Genomic DNA, 20,112 nt, shown 5'->3' with positions numbered 1-20,112 from the left:
GCCAACCAGACACTGCAAGGACCCATGTTGAAAGCGAAGTGAACGAATATGTTTTAACACAGATTTTAAAAGGAACCATTTTTATGGCAGGTTGCAACATCAGCAAAAAGACAAAAAAGTAAATTTAGGTGGAAAAATAAATTTGAAATTTGGTGGCAAAAGTAAAAGTTTGGGTGGAACTGGACAAAGGATACCTGCAGTGGTAAACAGGATGTGGAGCTACCGCGTGTGTGGTTTGACCTCTGCTGCACAGATTCCTGAGTGGTGAGATCATCAACTCCATCGCCCACCCCCCACCCATCCATCTACCAAGCCTGTAAATCACCCTCCACCCTGCTGAGGACCAATGGATGGTGGTAGAGGAACAAAAAGCCACACACACACACACAGTATACATCTGAGCTTCAGTTTAAAATAACTATAAACACACACTCAGCAGGAAGCCTCTGCTGCTGTCAGATCGATTATTAACACAATTCACACAACACACTGCCGGGAAACATGACACACGCAAACAAAGACACAAAGATGCATGACATTCCTCTGTGCTGAGAAACGGACGACACGTTCAGCGATAACGACCGTCATTCACAGGGTTTGGTTTGGGGGTGGATGTGGTTGAAATCAGGGTTGCAATAATAATTCCTGAGCAAAAATGTGTGCAAATGTACATAAAATAGTCTTAAAGTCTTCATTTTTGTAGAAACAAAGTCGTTTTAGGGGCTAAAGTTAAACCCAAACAAACTCCAATCACCACATCGTGGTGGTCAGCTGCAGTCACGATCCTGGAGCCACATCAATGACGATCCCACAGATGAACGTTTAAAATATAAAAGATTTTGACTGTTTTATTGTAATCAAGCGTTGTTTGCAGAATAAAATAAAATAGTTGGAACCACTTTTTCAAAAAAAAAATGCATTAAAAATAAGCCTTTTTCTCTGCAGACATATCTACGAAGTAGCAGAGATGAGTAAAACCTTTAGCAGATGTTTATAAAAATTAGTTTTTAGGTCTCCAGTGGGGGTTTAGTGAGCTTTAAAATGACTAGAAATCAGTTTTCAACTTCCACTGCTAGACATCAGGTCGGCGCTCCCAAACTGGGGCACCCATTGATGACATCACCGCATGATGCATTGGTGTAATAAGAGTGGCGCCTAATAGGAGTCACATGAATCATGCACCAGCAGCTCAGAAGGGGTGATCCCAGCAACAAAATCCAGATTACAGGCAGAGAGAAGAAAGCAAGAGGCTTTTAATGTCTTTGATTTGGGTAATGAGCGGTGAGCAGGATACAGAGTCTGTGTCATTCTGTCTCTCTCTCCGTCTTTAATCTGGTTTTGGTTGGGCACAAACAGCTGCACAGACACAGATCAAAGACTAAGTTTGCTCCCATGTTCTAGAGAGTCGTTCACAGGGATTCCGAGTGAATGAACCAAATGATGAAAACTGGATAGCGTCCAGCGTCTGCAGGCAGTTTACCAAGCAGCAGAAATGCAAGAGCTTGTGCACCACAAACAATAACAGGCCTAAAACTGAGCTTTGTGGGACACCGCAAGCATGATGTGCAACACAGCAAACAACAAGTATGATATGGACAAAGAGCAGAAGAAATCTGAAGGTCAGAGGAGCCACAAGAGAGCTCACTAACCAGCGCAGAGCTGCCCTGTCATTAACACACAAACATCTGGCATGACGTCTGCATGCATAAACAAGACGCACACTGACAAACACACTGCAGCGTTTAGCCCTGCATGACCTCACCCTGCTGGTTCCCAGGCAATGATGTCATCACAACCAGACCTGCCATGTGGTGAGGAAGAAGAGGTTGATCGAGAAGAGAAGAGAAAAAAGGGAAAAGGGGAGAAAACTGGAAAAGAGTTAAAGTGGACATGCAGCCACAAGCTCGCACACAAAGACGAAAGCAGCTGAAGGTTCAAAAGCTCCTTGAAGGGTTTGACAAAACCCTCAGGTGATGGTTGTGGAGGGGGAGGTTCAGACTATGTAACATCTCCAAATATAAGAACGCACTTTTGTGCAGCTGTGCTTCATTTTCCACTTCGATGGATTACAGCTTGTGTGACAGAACTGGTGATGAACATCAATTAAAATAAAGTCAGTAATAGAAATGAGTCAGTTAAACTACCGAGTACACCAACACAAAGTCCACTGGAGTGCACTGGACAAACCTGTCATTACCTCATATGTATTAAATAACTTGAGACCATTTGTATTAAAATAAAAAAAAAAAAATTAAAAAAATCCACCCCAGCCCAACATTACTCTACAGAAATGATCAACTTATTCACAGTTTCTGAAGTTAAGGCAGCCTAAAAACAGCCAAATCCTTTAAAACTCAGATAGGAAAATAACTAAAACCAGACTTGTTTAGTGACTGGATCATTTATTTATTTATTTATTTTAATATATAGAAAAACAGGAGGAAGAAGAAGAGGGGCAAAAGATTAAAAGATGAAGAAATGGAGTGAGTAAGACGAGAAGCATTTGGGATATTTGCAGCTGAGCCAGGCTGCAGGAGGTTCACCGCAGTGATTATCAGTGAACAATCCTCAGTAAACCATCACAACCCCCCCACCTCTCAAATTAAACCTACAACTAAATCTAAAACACGCACTGAACTCAGTCTGCCTGCATGTGCATCTGTGTTTTCAGACCCAGCAGTGTATCGTCTTCCTGTCATTCTGATAGTCATCATTAACTAAATATTTGGCACACAGTGGCTGCGCTAAACTCTGCGTCATGTCTGCTGCCACTACACCCAGACAAAAGATCACACTTCCTGCATCAAAAACAGCTCAGCACCAATTCACAATGACAGACGACATGACAATAGCTCCCCTTCATAAATGCATGATCAGCTGTGAGACAGTCCAGCGTCTGTGTGAGTGTGGGCCATTTTTCACCTCTGATGATACCGCAACATAATTTAAATCGGTCTCCATTGTTCCTGTTCACAAGTTTCATCGTTAGATATCTGAAAACACCCAAACAGTCAGCTGATAGGATAGTTGGACACGACGATCAAACCTTTATTGGGTTCAGGATACTGTGCCATGTTTTTGTTTTTCCAACATAGCGCCACTTAATCTACTGTAGCCGCATCACTACAATTCCCCAAAATGAAAAACAATCTGCACAGTTTCCTGTAAACTGAAATCCCTTTTTCTAATCATGTCTATTCAAACCAAACCAAAAGATTTCCACATGCACATGCAAGAGGTTTCAGTCAGAGAAACACATTGGGCACCTTCTCAAAGAGGTTTTAACCAGAGCTAAAGGGAGTTTGGGGTATTGTTATAAATCTTTCTTTACTATAAGTGAACAAAGTGTTGGTGATCAGCCCCAGAGGCTCACAGGAGTCCCAAAAACCTGGAGTTCGTTTTCTGTCTGGGTACCCAGCCATCGTTCAGATCATCAGAAGCTCCGTCCACCTTTTATGTCACCATTGGAAGATTCCTGAAAGCAGCCAGACCAAGAGGCCAGTAGAGGAACTGCAGCTTATAGTGCTTCCCACAATGGCTTCATTTTATTTTCCTCACAAAGGCACCAGTCTTTGTTGGAATCGGACTCGACAGGTGAGGAAGTGTGTGAACTTACCACCCATAGAGCCACAATAGCCTTATTAGGGGGAAATAAAAAGCAAATATCCTTAAAACGGCTGATTTTAGAGCGATTGTGTTTGTCATTCTGTTCCATGCTGACAAATTTCCTTCAGTGCTAAATAAAATTAAAAGAACCCAATTAGAGTAGCATAAATAAGTAACAAGTCTCAACTGTGACAACTCCAATCAAAAACAGGTGAAACTGTAGTAAAACCTCTAAATGTTTGGTGGATTTCAGCTGACATGTGCTTCTTCAAAGCTTCTCAGTGCAAAAACTTTTTTGTTGCATTTACAGCCGAAACAAACAAAGGTACTTTTCTGTGTGCAGAGAAGGGGCGAGCATGCGTGTAAGTCGATATCCCGGCCGCTCTCGTGTTACCTTTTCTGCAGCCACACTGAGGCCCGGGTCTCACACACATTAGCGTGGGAGGGAACGAAACTATAAACACCACAAACCCTTTATTTATGTGTATACATTAAACATCTTCAAGGTCGACATCAAATGCTACAACCGCACCGGGGGATCGTCCAATCAGAGCGCGCTGCCTCACATGTTCTCAGGCGCAGAAACTCGCCCTGGGGCCAGTTTTTTTTTTTCCTCCTCTCTCAAATCCTCAGTTTGAGGAGATTTCAGTCACATCTGAATGAGACATTTGGCACACAGACAGCACATTTTAGCTTTGTGTGTTGTTGTGAGGCTACACTGGATTTTAGAAATGTCAGCACTTTATGTGTGTTGCATTGTTACACTTGTTATTTAACCTACTTTGTGCAAAGACAGGGAGGAAAAAAAAAGACATCCTGTGAGAACACTGACATTTTTAGACAAGAGCCTTAAGTGCAACTCCTATAGTGCAGTTGACCAAGAAGCATCCAGTCAGACCTTTAGATACTTTGAGTTAATACGACATTTTTAACTCAAATTTTCACCACCAGGACAGTATTTTACTAGCACAGTTTTGTTGTCAGGGTGTGTGCTGCTGATATTTTACTGTCGTTATTTTTGTTTAGCCCTACCAACATTTTAACAAGAGGCTTTGCCTTTTCTTGGGTCAGTATCCCAAAGAATGAGTAATTTTAATAACATGATTGCTTCATACAGGCAGCTGTACAAACTCCCGGGACTCTGGTGAACCCATGCCAATAGTAACAAAAATAAATAAAACAATACTAATAAATGAATAGATGGACATTGAGCAGTTTTAAAATTTAAAAAAAAAAAGGGGGGCAGAGAACTACGTACTGGGGGAAATCCTCATTACAGAAATGTTCTTATGACTCACCTGGTTGATTCATTCTGATATAAAGAGCAGTTTTTAACTTCTTCAAATTTCTTTAACAGCTTTAGATAATTCACAATGATTTAAACCTTCTAGACTTAACAAAAACTACCTTTACCTCTTCAGACAAACCAGGATTACACCAGTGAGTAAACCGACCGTCTATACTTAGACATTATTGCTTCTCAGCGAGGAGATGCGTAAGGTGGAGTTGAAGCTGGACCCCTTTGGATCAACAGTTTCAGCTGGCCTAAAGCCGAACGACTTTTCCCAGTAATTTTAGTATCAGACAAATGCTGTAATGCAATAAAATCATGACAGTTTCCCAAAGTTGTGCCACTTTCCCAACACAAGGATTTGAGCAAAATCGTGAAGAGCTCCTCCAGTTAAGTCAGGAATAGAAAAAATAAAGCTCTTACTCTGAGAATCTTTGAGCGTTTCACAGAAAGTTACTTCTTCCAGTTTGCCACTTATACCATAACCTCACAATTTTAGACTAGACCAATAACACTGCAAAGAGTTTACATGGTCCAGAGTTACCCGGTCTCCACAATAACCTCAGTTCACAGGCTCTGAGGAAGAAATGTATAATTAAACCCACCGAATGACGAGGAGAACTTGGGGAATGTGCTGGTGTTTTTCGCACTGGTGGTTTTTATAGTGTGTTAGCGCGAGCTTGCTCTGACAGCGAAAACATGAAAGCAGTTTTGTCTTTCCCTACAAAAAGAGAAAAAAAAAAAGTGCTTTGTTCCAACACCTTGGGTCATGCTTCCTTAATTTCTCTAATGCCATCCTTCAAGGTTGAAGAACCAAAGAATAAAACACTGCAGATGTTATCCAGATTTATCTAGTTATGCTTCTAGTTTTGGACTTATTGTATGTGACACATGCTGTGATCTGGTTGCAATTACTGATCTGGTTGCAGTTATTCTCAGTGATGACACACAGCTCTACAGAGGCTGTAAACAGGGAGCTGAGGATGAGACTGCGGACTTGAAAACAACCTCATCTGGATGGCCCATGTTTCTGCTCCTCTACATGCTGACACAGTTCAGTCAAGCCACAGTAGCAACATCTGCAGCGAAGAGGAGCGAAGGCCGGAGCCATAAATATGACACCGCCATGATGGCTTGTTCTCCTCCTGGAGGATGGAAACCAAGGAAGTGAAACAGATGAAGGAGCAAACAGGTTTCGGTAAGAGTGGAGCGATGAGGTTTCAGTGAGCGCAAACACGGCCAACTTAAACACTCCTCCGTCCAATGACTCAGACACAGGAACCCTCCGAGAATCCTAAAAGCTCCAGTTTCCAAAGGAAATGAAAACAAATCATGAACTCTGCACTTAATTATGTTTTAAGTGCTGTGCTCAACTAAAAATCCACTGCTGTTAAATTTAGTGCGAGTGTGAAACTGATTCTCTTAAAAAGAACATTTAATTTTAGAAACTTGGTTCTGGAGACTGACGCTGGTTAGTCAGCCCAAACCAAGTTTCTGTGAGGTCACCTAAGAAGATGTTTGAAAGCAATCCTCATCCAATCAGCAGCTTACACGACTGATGTGGAAACTTAAAACCAGCACAGACCTTTAGTCATTAGGCTGATATAGTCTAATAACTGAAAAGTTGGGTTTAATTTATCATTTGTAACTTTTTTTTAATATTTATTTATTTATTATTAAATGTAATGAACACCAAAGATCGATGGGCAGCTGTGGCTCAAAAGGTAGACTAGCTCATCACTAGATCCTTCAGGCAAGGATGCACTGAACAGATGTTTGGATCACCCATTGAGTGATTGGGTATCCGAGACAACGGGCCTGATGCAAGGTCTTTGTCCCTCAGAGCACATCAAGAACTCAAACTGATATCCACCCACTTACATTTGAATGACAGTAGGATAGCTCGATACTGTATATGAATGCATTTAGAGAAAACTGGCAGGTCTCCATTTCATCCACAACAGATTGAACGCATCTAATCCAAAACATTCAATACTGAAAGTGGTCCCCAAGTGTATATGGGGATAACGCTGAAGGAGAGGATCAGCCAAAGACAAAGTGAAAAGCATTACCTGGTTTCTGTCACAGAACTTCTACCATCACATCTCACAAGAGTTCTTTCCTGAACACCCTGAAGAGTCTTCTGCTCCCATCAAATACTGTAATAATTTTACACCAGTTTTCTGATTTATACAAGTATCACATACAGTTCATTAAATGATCAGAAATGACAAGAAGAGGTGCACATTTATTCAGATAAATTTTTTATACTTCTTTAATTGGATGCTACAAAAAGAGTGACTAAATGTTCTGTAAGGTTGTGATTCCCGTGTGCTGCAACGTCACCTGCATTTCCTCACAGAACAATATCTGACCTTTCTCATGGTACCTGAACACATCATGAGGCATGCTCCTAATGCTCCAAGTTACGTGACACTTCCTGTTTATTAACACCCATACTCATCCGCCACCCTCAGGTTACTTCGGCCAATCAGCAGCTCTGTTTACTGAGGTTGCCATGACAAGTAGGAAGAATGCGTCTCACTGGCCCGACCTTGAGGCCTTTCTGCCAGTGTTATCAATCACTCCTCTGTGTGTGTGCGTTCACCCCCCACACCTCCATCTTTGCCTCGATACCGACTGTTCTTCACAGTGATGAGACTCAACAACAATGTCACCAATTCAGTTTCAGCCATTTCTGGTTTCTATGAAAGTGTTCATTCTGGAGCCACTGAATAACTAACCTTAAGAAAGTCTGTCAGTGAGCCAAAAATCACAGAGAGAGTCTGTGGCTGAAACCGAACATAAATGAGGATATTACAGTTTGAATTACTGTGAACTAATCAGAGTCAGGATGGTTGGGTACCAATGCTGCTGCACTGTTTTGGTTTGGTTTTTTGCAGTCATGTTTTCCCCATTATTCCAGGAAAACTAAGAAATCTCGGTCAGAGACTTTCTATAAAGTCTCAGTGCCTCATGCCATCTTTCAACATTTAGATGGCAAAGCTAATAAGCAGCAGAAATATCGGCCAGTGGCATCAGTACATGCCATCTTAGTGAACCTGTCAGTAGTAGTTGCTAGTGTTAGCTGATAACTTGACCCTCTTGTACAGGTATGGTCACTTCTGACTTTAAAAATAAATAAAAATTTTACAGCAGCCAAAACTCCAATGCCGACACCACAGTGGTCATGTCCACCCTTTGCATTAAGCATAAGGTGTGGCTGATTCTCAGTTATTCAGGTCATGGTGATCTTACGAGCTTAAAAGGAAAATACTTAAGTCCAGTCACTTAAGTTCTAAAACCAAAAAAGGTGGCGAGTCCCATGTATTTACCCTAAGGTATGAACCCTACAGAAGGTCATTGACCCATTACTGATCATCTGTGTTATCACATCAGACAGCGTGGAAAAAGGTGGGCGTCATTACCACCAGAGGTTTCAGGTTAAACGAGTAGATATCCCACCAAATCACATAAACTATTGAGGTCACCTGACACAAGTTGCGAGTTGGGGTTGAGATGCTTGAGAAGGGATCTCAAGTCTGTATTTGTAGGTGGCTGTGAGTTTGTGTTATTCAGGGGACAGAGACGGCCCGTTTCGCTCGTCTTTCAAACCAACCGTCTCCTCAGTCCAAAGTGTGAATTCTGGCATCCACGAAAGAGTGGCCTTTGTCCTTTAGACGTACAGCTGAGTTTGTCGAGATGATCTTCTCACACAGCTGCGTTTCTCCCATTAATGTACTCGCCAGTTTTGCTGGCATCAAGATTTTGATCAGGTCCAGGCCGGCGGAAGATTATAAAAACCGCAAGTAACATGACGTGCATGAACAGTTTCAGAGTTTGTGCTTCAGTGACTCTTCGACTGACAGCCGTTTCTCTTATCTGTGTTTTGAGCTCTGATAAAAAGTTTAGAGTGGTAAACTAACACACAAAAATGAAAACAGAAAACACGTCAGAAACAGAACATCCAGAAATCTGTGTCAAAGCCTGAACTTTAAACCGAGACCTGGCAGACAGAAACCAAACATCTATCAGCTGTCAGAGTTCAACGAGGCGAGCTGGACGTGGACTGTTGTTGATACACATCACCATGGCAACAAATGGCCAAAAGAGAAAGGGTGAACTCAAGAGTGTGAGAGTGCGTGCACGGTGAGGTTTCTGCTCCCAGAGAGGAGCAGCCAGCCAGCAGATTAGCTAATATCTCACCGAGGGAGGCAGCACTAAATGCGCCGAGAGCAGCCCGACGCTCGTCAGCAGATATGAAGACGATGCGCATTTTCATTATGGATTTATCTGTCAATGATTAGTCATGTTACAGGAGTGTCAAATCCATTTAGTACAAAGTCAAGACTCAGAATCAATAAGTCTCGACTCCCGTTTTTCCAGGAAGCGTCAAGTTTTAAATTCTTTCATTGGAACATTTTTAGAAAAGCAGAAGCCTGACTGGATGTAAACGTAATTGCTGCGCACTCAAAAGAAAAAGTGAACATTTGTCTAAGATACTGAAGGGTACAGACTACACATATACAATATTGTATATTTGGGTCAGAAGGACTCAGTTTCGGTGTAAAAAGCTAGCTATTCCAGGTGGCATTAGATGAGTTTTTTCCCCAACTTTCAAAACATTAGTCAACATTTTCCTGTGACAGTTCCCAGAGTCCTAAGGCATTCCAGTCAGTCGTCCTTCCACGCAGGTAGCAGTAAAAACAGCAGGACAAGAAGAAATCTAATCTTGCAGATCCAACTTTGTGTCAAGGTCCAGAAAGACTAACACTTTCAATACAGGCGATTCTTTTTATACAAGTGTGGCAGCTCTGAATTCACTAAACGTCATACAACAAGTGTGTTGAGGTCTTCTATGAGTTTACTGAACTCTATTGAGTTCCATGTCTGATCAGTCACATTCAGGGGGTCACGCTAGGTGAAGCAAAGGATAAAAGCAGGATTTTTTCATTTTTCCCCTCATTTGTGTCTCCATCCCGCCCATGACCTAACAGTCAACCTCAGTACGCCATGCTCGAATACAATAATTTCCTAAAATGTAGCTGGATGACAGGAGCCAACAGAGGACACAGCAGTGCATCTTTTGCAGAACAGTTTTAATCTTTGAGGTATACTGTCAATTAGGCGTGGCATCGAGCAGGACAAGAGGAGGAAACAATTAGTTCTTTGTTTTAATAAACCGTTTCAGTCCCTTCACTGTGAGTGTGGGGCATTTTGATTAACAGTAGATCAAAGTATAAAGATTTCACACCATCTCACATCTGTTGTGAGACATGAGAAACAAAGACTCGAAAGAGCACAAAAAACCCCAAAACAAAAAGCAGGACTGATTGTCTGCTGCCGATTGAACAACCAGGAAAGTTTGACATTCTGAAAATGCAAACAGAAGTGGAAAAATTCTCCCACTGAAAGCTGGGGTTGTTCTTGGAAAAACAGGGCCTGGAGGCACCACAGGTTAACTCTGCATGTAGAAGAGGTCACGCCGCCTGATTAAGGTCACACCTGAAAGCTACAGATCCCGTCAGGCCTGTTCTCACCTGGTTCCTCTCACACTGAGGCAGATGTAGAACAGCACTGCAAACGGGGACAGAAACCAGTTGAAGGCAGGATTATTCAACTAAATTTACCAGCACAGGTGACGTCATATTCCTGACACAATAAATGAAGAAACACTAATCGGGGCAAGCACAGGCTAAGAAGAGCATGCAAGCAATGCTAGCTTGTAGAGTGTTAGTAATGATCAGACAGGGACATAAAACAGACTACAGCTACTTCTCCATTCCAAAACACAAGCTTCCATTATATGATTTTGTGCAATTACACAAAAGCTGCACTAGAAACAGGAAGCAGAGACATTTCAGGCTTCCATAAAAGCAAAACGTTATTTAGAACTTAAATTTTGCTCAAGTGACAGAACTGTCACTCTGAAGGCAAGGCTGTGAATATTTAAAGCTACACCTAGAGAAAGAAGCACCACTATCTTATGTGCTCTGGTGCAAGGTTATCCTGGTAGCAATGTAGCTATTTATCTTTCACAGCATGCAACCATCGAGGTACCCGTCTCGTCTGCATTTTACTTTAAACATAAAATGTTATGCAGAGCGTGTGAATTTATCCAAACAGTTGTTCTTTTGTTCAGATGTGTGTTTAGTTTTCACACTTGAGTCACACCAGTAGCAGGAAAGCCACTCAAGGTAATTATATGCACTGCAAGTCATTTATGCAGCTTTAATGTTGGACATGTATAAAAAAAAATTTAAAAAAAAGATAAAAAAAAAAGTATTTGGCTCAAGGCTAAATACTTACCTCTGCTCGCCTTACAATTTGTCCCAGGTGGTTTGTTTAATTGGTGGCGTTTAGCACTTCTGTTATGCATTCACGCTGGTTTTACACAGATTTCCATCCAGTGTTTCCAAATCCTAAATTTGTTTTTCCATGCAGTTATTCCTCGTTTCAGCCTCAGCAGAAACCTGATAAACTAGATGTACACAAACTGCTAATAACAACGCAACACCTCCATTACACCCATCGTGATTTTTTCCAACTCCATATTGTTAGTCTATAAGCTTTGCATGATTCCCAGTTCACACTAATGCCATTTGTTTCATTCAGGGCCACAACACATCCCCTGGGTTCAACTGCCTGAAACTATTGCCTTTCGGCCATCTTTCTACTGTTTGGATGCCCCTCATGGTCAGACATGGCCCATCTTTATAGCAGTTTGAAGCAGAGAAGAACTACTTGTACAAACAAGCATGTTTTAATGAGCATGCGCTGTCTGCACACACGGGGGACTAATAAAAGCGCTATACAAATACAGGCCATTTACCATTTACTGTGTCACAATGTGTATAAGGCAAAGAACAGCTAAGAAGCCCCAGTGACTCAAACTGTTTTAGCCAACATAGGATTAACAGATGAGCAAGATAATCCAGATGTTTTTCTCCAACTTAAACTGATCACGTCACAGCTACTCCATAAATCCATCAGCTTTCCCAATCATGATGCAGCACACCGGTCTGCACAAGTGGATGGGCCAACGCCTTTTGTACACAACACACCTCTCAACTCACTGGCCAATGTCCAAAAAGAGGTAGGCAAAGAAAGTGTGCATATAAGGTGTCGCAATCTCAGAATGATGATTCCAGCTCCAAACAGACACACAAGGTTCATTCAGGGATAGATTTCTCTCTAAGGCGGTAAAGATTTGCTTCTTAAATCAAACTCCTGTCAGAGGATAAACACGGCCTCTGCAGAGATTCGGGAACCTGCAGAAAAAGCGTTACAACACGGCAACTTCGCAAGCTCCAGCTTCATGAACAGTTTTCACCTGAACCATGCTGCAGAAACAAATTAGTCATCTGGACCAGACATTTAGCCGGCTGCATTAAATGTATTCATTCACACATACACAGAAGTTCAACTTTCAAGTCCAGTCAAAGTTTATTTTTAAAGCACATTTTAAACAACCTCAGTTGACCAAATGTCTACCAGTTAAAGAGAATGTACACTATAAAATAACCACTAAACACAATATACACTTAAAAACCAAACAAACCAAATAAATAAGAGACTGTTCTTGCTTGTTTTTGGGACTTGCTGAGCAGCATATACTGGCTTTTATTATCCACATAAGTTTTTAAGAGTGTTGAGGGCCTGGGCAGCTTATATGTGAAAAGGTGAGTTGCTCCTAAGATTAGGAGCTACCACTGAAAAAGCTCTATTGCCTCTGCTTTTAAGCCCGGATCTGGTAGGATTGTAGGATTTCACTGCGGTTGCACTGCCTAACGAAGCTTAATAGTTATTCCCTAAACTATTAGGAGTTAAATATGAGTGATTTCACTTTGATTGTCCGGCATATCTAAAGGCCACGATGCATAGCTGAATTAAGTAGAAGCTGAGATGCAGAGGATGGGGGCAGAGGCACAAAGACAAAATACGCCAGGAAACCGGTGGGTGTTCCTGTGTTTGCTGCTCTGCTGCCAGCTGAGGAGGAAACCCACTGCTGTACAAAGTAGTGCTTTTTTTCCCTTCGTCTTTTTTGGTCAGCCAACCCAAATTTAGCATTGTTGGTGTGACATTAGCTCTGTAGGAAATAACTACATCTTCAAGCTGACGCCAGTGTACGAGTTTCCAATCGCCAGAGGTTAAGAAAAAACAAACTACGCCACAATCAAATGACTTTAACGTCTAGACGGCTAAGCTCGTGATCTCTCAGTTCAAAGTCCAGGTAACTTGTGTGACTCCATCCTCCTGCTTACAAACACCTTCTCTGTGACACTGCTTGAAAACTGATAGGCCTGTTCTAAAAATCATACCCTGCTTTATCCTCTTCGAGCACTAATGAGGAGGCAATATTTACTGAATCAACATCACCATGCTGTCAGTGAGACTTGAAACCAGCTATTCAGACAATAAACTAATCAGGAAAGTGTTTACCAAGGTCGTAAATAAGATTCAAGTCACTCCAATTCTGATTTTATGATAAAGGAAATTTCTTTGGCAAATTAAATAAAAGACAGAAAATTTAAGATTGCGGTGAGAATCTAAGCATACAAAACCGAGCAGCTGTGGTGTAATCGATGTGCTTTATTGCTACCACTGTGACATTTGGTGTTTAAACATGACACAGATGCCCTGAACCCCGGCAGTCACTGAAAGCAGTCGACTGAGGAACTATTGATCTGCCTGGAGCTCGAGGAGAGGCAGAAGAGAGCCTGAAAGCACAGCGGCAGCTGTCCCTGAACCAAAACTTAAAATTAAACAAAGTGCATTCAAGCTCTGAAGAGGTCGCACGCACTGAAAATATTCAGTGTGCATTAGAGACAAAAGCCAGGGGCCTTCTTCAGGGGTCCCCACACCACAGCAATACATTAACAGAGCTGAAAAGGATGTGGAGTTACATCACTTTGGCCACATGCCAGTCTGTCTTCTCCACCCTCCCAGTCTGATGAGCAACTCCGTGTGGAGTCACTTCTGGTTGCTGAAGGGTTTCCTAACTATGGGGCTGGGTTGTGATATGAGCTACGAGCTTTGAGATGGCCTCGCCTCTGTGACGGAAACGAGCTTCCAGTATGCAGTAAGTCACATCGCCATTGGAGGAAATTCAGTTTTATTCAGCTCACCACTTATTTTTTGTGGTGGGAAATTAGCTTGTCCCTGAAGCTTGCACTGAATCTGTAGTTTCTCCTTCAACCAAACCCTAACCAGCTGCTCACCGACTGAGTTTTAACCCTTTGAAAGCAGAGTGGGAGCAACCTTTTCAAAAACCCAGTGGTTTCTGGCATATTTCAGCCTGCTCATGTAACAAAACTGTCTGCGCATCAGAAGTTAAAAGAGTCATTGCTGCAGTGTAGCTTCCCTTTGAAAAACACAAAAAACTACTGATATATACTGAACTGTGAAAACCCATCATTAAGGCTAAAGGGGAGGTTGCCTTAATGATGGGTGACAAGTCACTTTGTGGTGACTTTTCAGCTTTCCTTTTTGACATTTATAGTTTAGGACCAGTAAACTCTTCCCTAATCTTTCAATAAGACATTTTTAATCTTAACAGATAGGTTTAGTGAAACTTTGTGCTCCATTTTTGTTTTATTTAAGAGTTTCCTCCACACGAGACGCAAAACATGCGCTGCACTTTTGTGGCGTGGTCTCAGGTGCAGACCCTTAACGCAAACACGTAAATGGAGTGAAAGTGTGCAGGTGAGAGGGTGATGAGTTTAAGGCTATGTCTACACTAATCCGGATAAATTTGAAAATGGCGTTTGTCTAAAAACGCTCAGCGTAATCTTAGTTTTATTGGTCACGACTGCAACACATGACTAAAATACGTCATCGTTTTCGAAAAGGCTCCAGGTTCGTGGTCCACACTGACGTGAAAACAATGTTTTCAAATGTATCTGCTTTGGAGAGCGTTTTCAAAAAGCTCAGTTTTCCTTGACCAAAAACGCCGTCTCAGTGTGGACGGAAGGCCAAATCTGAGAGAAAAAGATGAATTTTCAAACGAAAGCGTATGAGTGTGGACATGGCCTAACCGAGCTTCCACACGCCTGCCCTCCCTCACCCCTTGCTACTTGGCTCATATGCTCCACCTGTCATGGTGGTGAGGTATCTGACAAGCTGTCGGCACCTGTGAAAACACACCGGAGCCTCTTAGACGTCCAGGTGGGACCTGAGCACATTTTCACACTGATGTCGTGTGGACTTTCTGTAAAATGCGTCACAGTGAACTCAGACTACCGAGTATTGCACTGACATGCAAACATTTGTGAGATGTTACATGTGTTGCGAAACACGACTTTTAAAACGAGCCAGTACTACCTGTGCCACAGATGGCACGCCCTTCAGACTGCAGCTGAACAATAAAAAGTGAAAGCAGCTGGAGCGCTGCGCATAAATGAACAACCAGACGTGCAAGAAGGTGGTTTTGGATCAGCTCCAAATGGCCTGTCTGAGATCTGGACATGCTTCACTTCCACAAAACCAGAGTCAACGTGCCGTTTAAGCGTTCATTTAAAAAGCTAATCTAATGTTAAATCCACCTGGTGATTATGAACTCTCCACAGCTAACAGGCTCCTTTTACCCCATGAAGAAAAATGAAAACAGGTTTGACCCAGAGATGTGCTGAAAGTACATCATTCCCTTCTCCTTATCTGGCTTCACTTATTCCAACATCGATCAGGTTAATTGGAATAACCGATAAGCCAGCTCAGGGTTTATCAATGTAGTTATGAGTACGTTCACCTGAAAGAGGAAACCATGTGACTGCCCAGTAGGCAGCCGTACCTGCTGATCTCTCTTCCTATTCTGAACATAACGTGCGGTGGAGCAGGTGAAGTCTGCAGCACAAATTTCCCCCCCCAATATGAATGAACCACATTTTTAAACCTGAAAATTCAGGATTAAACCTGAAGTTCACTCGCTGAGCCCTCAAATCCTGCTTCATCGTGCAGGCCTCTGATGTCCTACTCTGTATCTGCAGGTTTACGAGGGCCATTAAAGCAACATGATTACATGAACTCATGACATCACATCAGGATAAGAGATGGATGTCAGAATGAGAGATCAGCAGTTTGAACCCTTTCTCTGTTACAACAGAGATATTCCTGAACACACAGAGTTCAACAACTTCTGTTTTGGAACAAATTTTTCAACCAAATTTAGCCATCAGCTAACCCTTTTGTATTCAAAACACTTCCTCAAACCTAAACCCGTAAGGCAGGCCGATGGTTCCCATCACTCAAGATCTTTGATAGAAGAGAGCTGATCTTCCTTCAGCTCTCTCTCTCTCTCACCAATAATCAACTACTACTTAAACAAGAGTTTGTTATAATGAACACACTATAGGTTACATAAAGTCACTGTCAGCAGGCACTGAATATTTGCCTTCTTCATAAAAGGAGGTAATCACAGTCTTCTGCTTCATGTCTGAAAGCTGAAACAGGACCAGCTCTGCCCAACTGTGTGCACGTCCCACCCAGTCAGGCAGTCATTTCCTTTCAAGTGTGGAAAAACCAACTGTCCACCACAGCGTTACGTAGCTGAACGCACTCTGACCTCAGCTCACTCGGCGTGGTTAGTTTTTTAGGTGTCTCCCTCCCTCTTCAACCAGAGTTCAGATGGAGACGTCTGATTAGGTATGAAAGCTGCTCTGGTCTCAAATGAACTCGAAAGCAGGCTGTACGCAGCTCAGCTGTGGAAACGCGACACATTCAGGCTTCTGAGAGACGTTCTGGACACAATCTGTTAGTCTAAAGTTAACCACTCGTTTAATCTCAGCAGCGGCAGGTCATTGAGTTATTTTAGACTCAAACTGCACTTTGATTTTATTACGAAAACTGCTTTCTTACATCTCAGAAATATCACCAAAGCCTGACTCACTATTGTTATTAAAAACAGAGTGCATTCATCTCTAGCTGGATCAAGGTGATCCCCCCCCCCCCCCTCTTACAAAAAGATAACCAGCAGCTTGTTCAGGACTCTGTCAAAACATTAAAATAAATGAGGTACAGCTATTAACTCATGCTCTGAATCCATTTCATGTAAGTAGTGGTGCTATTTATAAGAGCTGAACAGGCAGGTGACCTTCAGGTGAAAACGGCAGATAAACATTTCGTCAGTTTGTCAAGGACTCTTATTTTTCTGTGTTTGTTATTATTATTATTAGTTTAAATATTAGTGACTTTTGTCTGTTATGCCCTTTTCAGCCTTTAAAGTATGACACTTATAAAAATAGAAAAGGCTAGAATAGCCCTCTACTGTCATTGTACAAGTACAATGAAATACTGGCACTGACTCGACTTGGTGTCACGTTTTGTGTTTTGTTTAACTGAACGATTCTTGAACAGGATGTCGTGCTGGACTGAACGCAGCTCCAATGAAAAGACCAAAACTCACCGTCTGGGAAACAAGAACCCAGACTACTCGTCACATCACAAAGCACACACACCTGGTCCTGCCAACAGGTAACCACAGGGAGGAGATGAGATCATTTTGCCTCAGAGATGACACTGACTCAGGCTGTGAATCAGCTCGTTGACACAGACCAAGGATGGGCACCAACCTCGGAGGACAGGAGTGAAGCCAGTGCACAAAGTGGAAACGCATTTAGTGAAAATCAAACGGCAGCCGCCGCTTTACTCGGCACTGCTGGGATGGAAATTTGAAAATACCAGTGTTGGTGCAGATGACTAAATTCTTCTTTCATTTTGTTTGGGATTAAAATCTCACATTTTAAATGTTGAGATTTTTTTTTTTTTTAAACACAGGAGTAAAAAAGAAAAATCTTTGACCAGTTTGACTACAATTCCCATAACAGCTGGGAGAAGGTCCAACTTTCATACATGATGCCTCCAGTTTGTTTTAAATGTAGGTTTTCTGTTATGAATGTGTGAAAGCCAAACTGAGGGAGCTAAAACTCATGGGGAAAAAATATATAAAGAAAATACACCTCTATGAAAGATTGGAGAGATTCTTCTGTTATTTTGTCCACCATTTACACCAGTATGAACAGCAAAACAGCTCAGCACCCTCAAAAAACATGAGCAGAGAGCCAATTAAGCAGCTCTCTACCTGACACCAAACACCTTAAAATGTCTCAGAGAGCAGAAATAACCATCCATATGCACAGAGGATCCAGAGACCATGAGTTTAACTCATTTTCATTCATTTCATAAATGAAAACTCAGGTACAAGAACAAAAAGGTGTCCTGGGAGTAACGAGCTTTTGTTTTTCCAAACTTTCAGGGACAGGTACTCTTGCTTCATCAAGTTTATGCTGATTAATCTAATTATTTAGAGCATTTAGATTTGCAGTGAATCGCCAAGCACTGAGATGAGATGTGCAAAACAAGCTAAAAAGGGAAGCAGAGGGAATTCAAAAAAATTAAATAATTTATTTTCTCCTCTATATCTATCTATATCCATTTCCTCCCCACTGACTCATCAATTTCATGAGTGATGATTAACCCTCTAAAACATTACCTTAAGGGAACAAAAATCTACTATTTACAAAAGGGACGTAAACTACAAACAATGGAAATTAAATTCAGGTGTGGTTAGTCACCCAGCAAAGAGCAGCTTGTAAAGAACACGAAGCAGAATGACTGCGAAGCAGATCAAAAAAAAAAAAAAAACTGGGAAGGGGGGGAAAGAGCTCTTGAACATCATTCAGCTCTGACTTTGATTTCTTTGAGTCCGAGGGTGAAATATTTGAGGAGACTTGAGTTCTCCACGAGGTCGGCCTCATTAACACAGGTGTGTCCTCACCTCTGTGGGAGACTGCTCATTAAAAACACACTCTGCACCCACAACACGCCAAACTCAATTCAGAAATCTGTCACTTAACGCTGCTGTTGACAGAAAAACAAAACAAAACCATTCACTTAATCCGAAATTACCCTGAATGCCAAGGCCAAGTTTACACCCACGTTTCTACGACTCTCACACGACCCAGATTTAAACGTTAAAATAAATAAAAATAACCTAAATTTAAAAAGCAGTCCAAGTATTTTTGATGAGTTTACGCCGAATTAAAGAAGGACATCCGCTAGTTCTAAAGGTTTTATTAAATCGATTCAACATTACTTTAATATCGCAGATAAACGCGCGACATTATTAAAAAGATCATTTATCGACGACGTTTTGCAAGGAGTTCTTGTCGTACACTGCTCTACACGTACAGAAGCCACCGGGAATGTGAATTTATTAAATTACGGATAATTTAAGCAATAACGTTTCTTCTACCTTTCGCTACAGGCTTACTTTGAGTGCATAATGGTGAACTTTATCAGCTTTTAAGAGACTCAAGTTCCCCAATGCCTCACCTTGCTAACCAAACGCTACCAAGCGGGCAATAGCGGCGCCGTGAAACTTACAAATCTGATATTTTACAGAGAATATTTGTGCTATCTGGGTTAAAAATCTCTGCCGAATTGAAGAGTGTGTCCAAAATTATCAAAAATCTGCATTTGCAGTCAGGTGCGACGTTTGTTCTCGCATAGAAAAGCCAAAGATATAAAATGCCTGAATTTTAAATGGTAGCCCGTGCATTCCAGGACAGAAGACGGGGCGATGAGGCTTTAAACCTGGAATAGTGAGTGAAAACTGGATGAAAACTTTACTCTGAGAAGGAATATTGGATATTCCAGTATCCCTGTCGTGTGCGGACTCTTTTATTATGTTACAAAGTTTTGTCGGAGGCGCACAGCTGAGGAGGAAGCTTCCAGATGAATGAATGGACCCGGTACTCACCTATGGACACAAGCTTTATGTTCTCCTTTTCCAGGAACTCAAGAGCCACCGACACGTTTTCCAGCTTCATCTGCCTGAAGGTGGGCCTCGGGTGGTACTTTCTGTACATCTTCTTGTGACTGAGGACCTCCAGCAGGGCGATGAGCCTCAGGCCGTCGCCCAGGTCCAGCTGCAGATCCACGATCCGCTTGTTGACGCACTTCAGGTGCTCGTTGATCCAGCGGGTAAAGGTGTTCTGCTGGATCTTCTTCCACGGAGCGTCCTCCGCCAGGTCCTTCTCTGTGGCCGGCATCTTTGATAAGTTTCCTCGCTGACTGTGTGTAAGTCTTCTGGCACGGAGATGGGTAAGAAATTACAGAAAGTTAACCGGTAAGCCTGCTGTGTTGCCGCGTTGTTTCCTCGGAGCTGCTGCAGCTCGGTCTGAACTTTCTCCGCACTAATGCCGCTGCGTTCAGGTGCT

The 20,112-nt window shown here is 42.1% G+C and overlaps 1 protein-coding gene across 7 annotated transcripts in view; it reads right to left on the bottom strand.

Annotated features, from left to right (window-relative positions):
* The window catches only part of flnba (filamin B a), a 63,743-nt gene extending 43,631 nt beyond the window's left edge, over window positions 1-20,112 (bottom strand). For 5 of the 7 annotated variants that reach the window (XM_014412900.4, XM_014412901.4, XM_014412902.4 and 2 more), the window contains exon 1: window positions 19,653-20,112. In XM_014412900.4, coding sequence (XP_014268386.2) covers window positions 19,653-19,944 — 292 coding nt within the window. In that variant the 5' untranslated portion in view covers window positions 19,945-20,112. The remainder of the gene's footprint in view (window positions 1-19,652) is intronic. The other 2 variants (XM_076884178.1, XM_014412905.4) reach the window with 1 other exon arrangement.

The sequence above is a fragment of the Maylandia zebra genome, linkage group LG5 (genome assembly GCF_041146795.1).
Source record: "Maylandia zebra isolate NMK-2024a linkage group LG5, Mzebra_GT3a, whole genome shotgun sequence".
Taxonomy (NCBI): domain Eukaryota; kingdom Metazoa; phylum Chordata; class Actinopteri; order Cichliformes; family Cichlidae; genus Maylandia; species Maylandia zebra.
The sequence above is the reverse complement of the archived record's forward strand: the minus strand, read 5'-3'. Positions and strand labels throughout refer to the sequence as shown.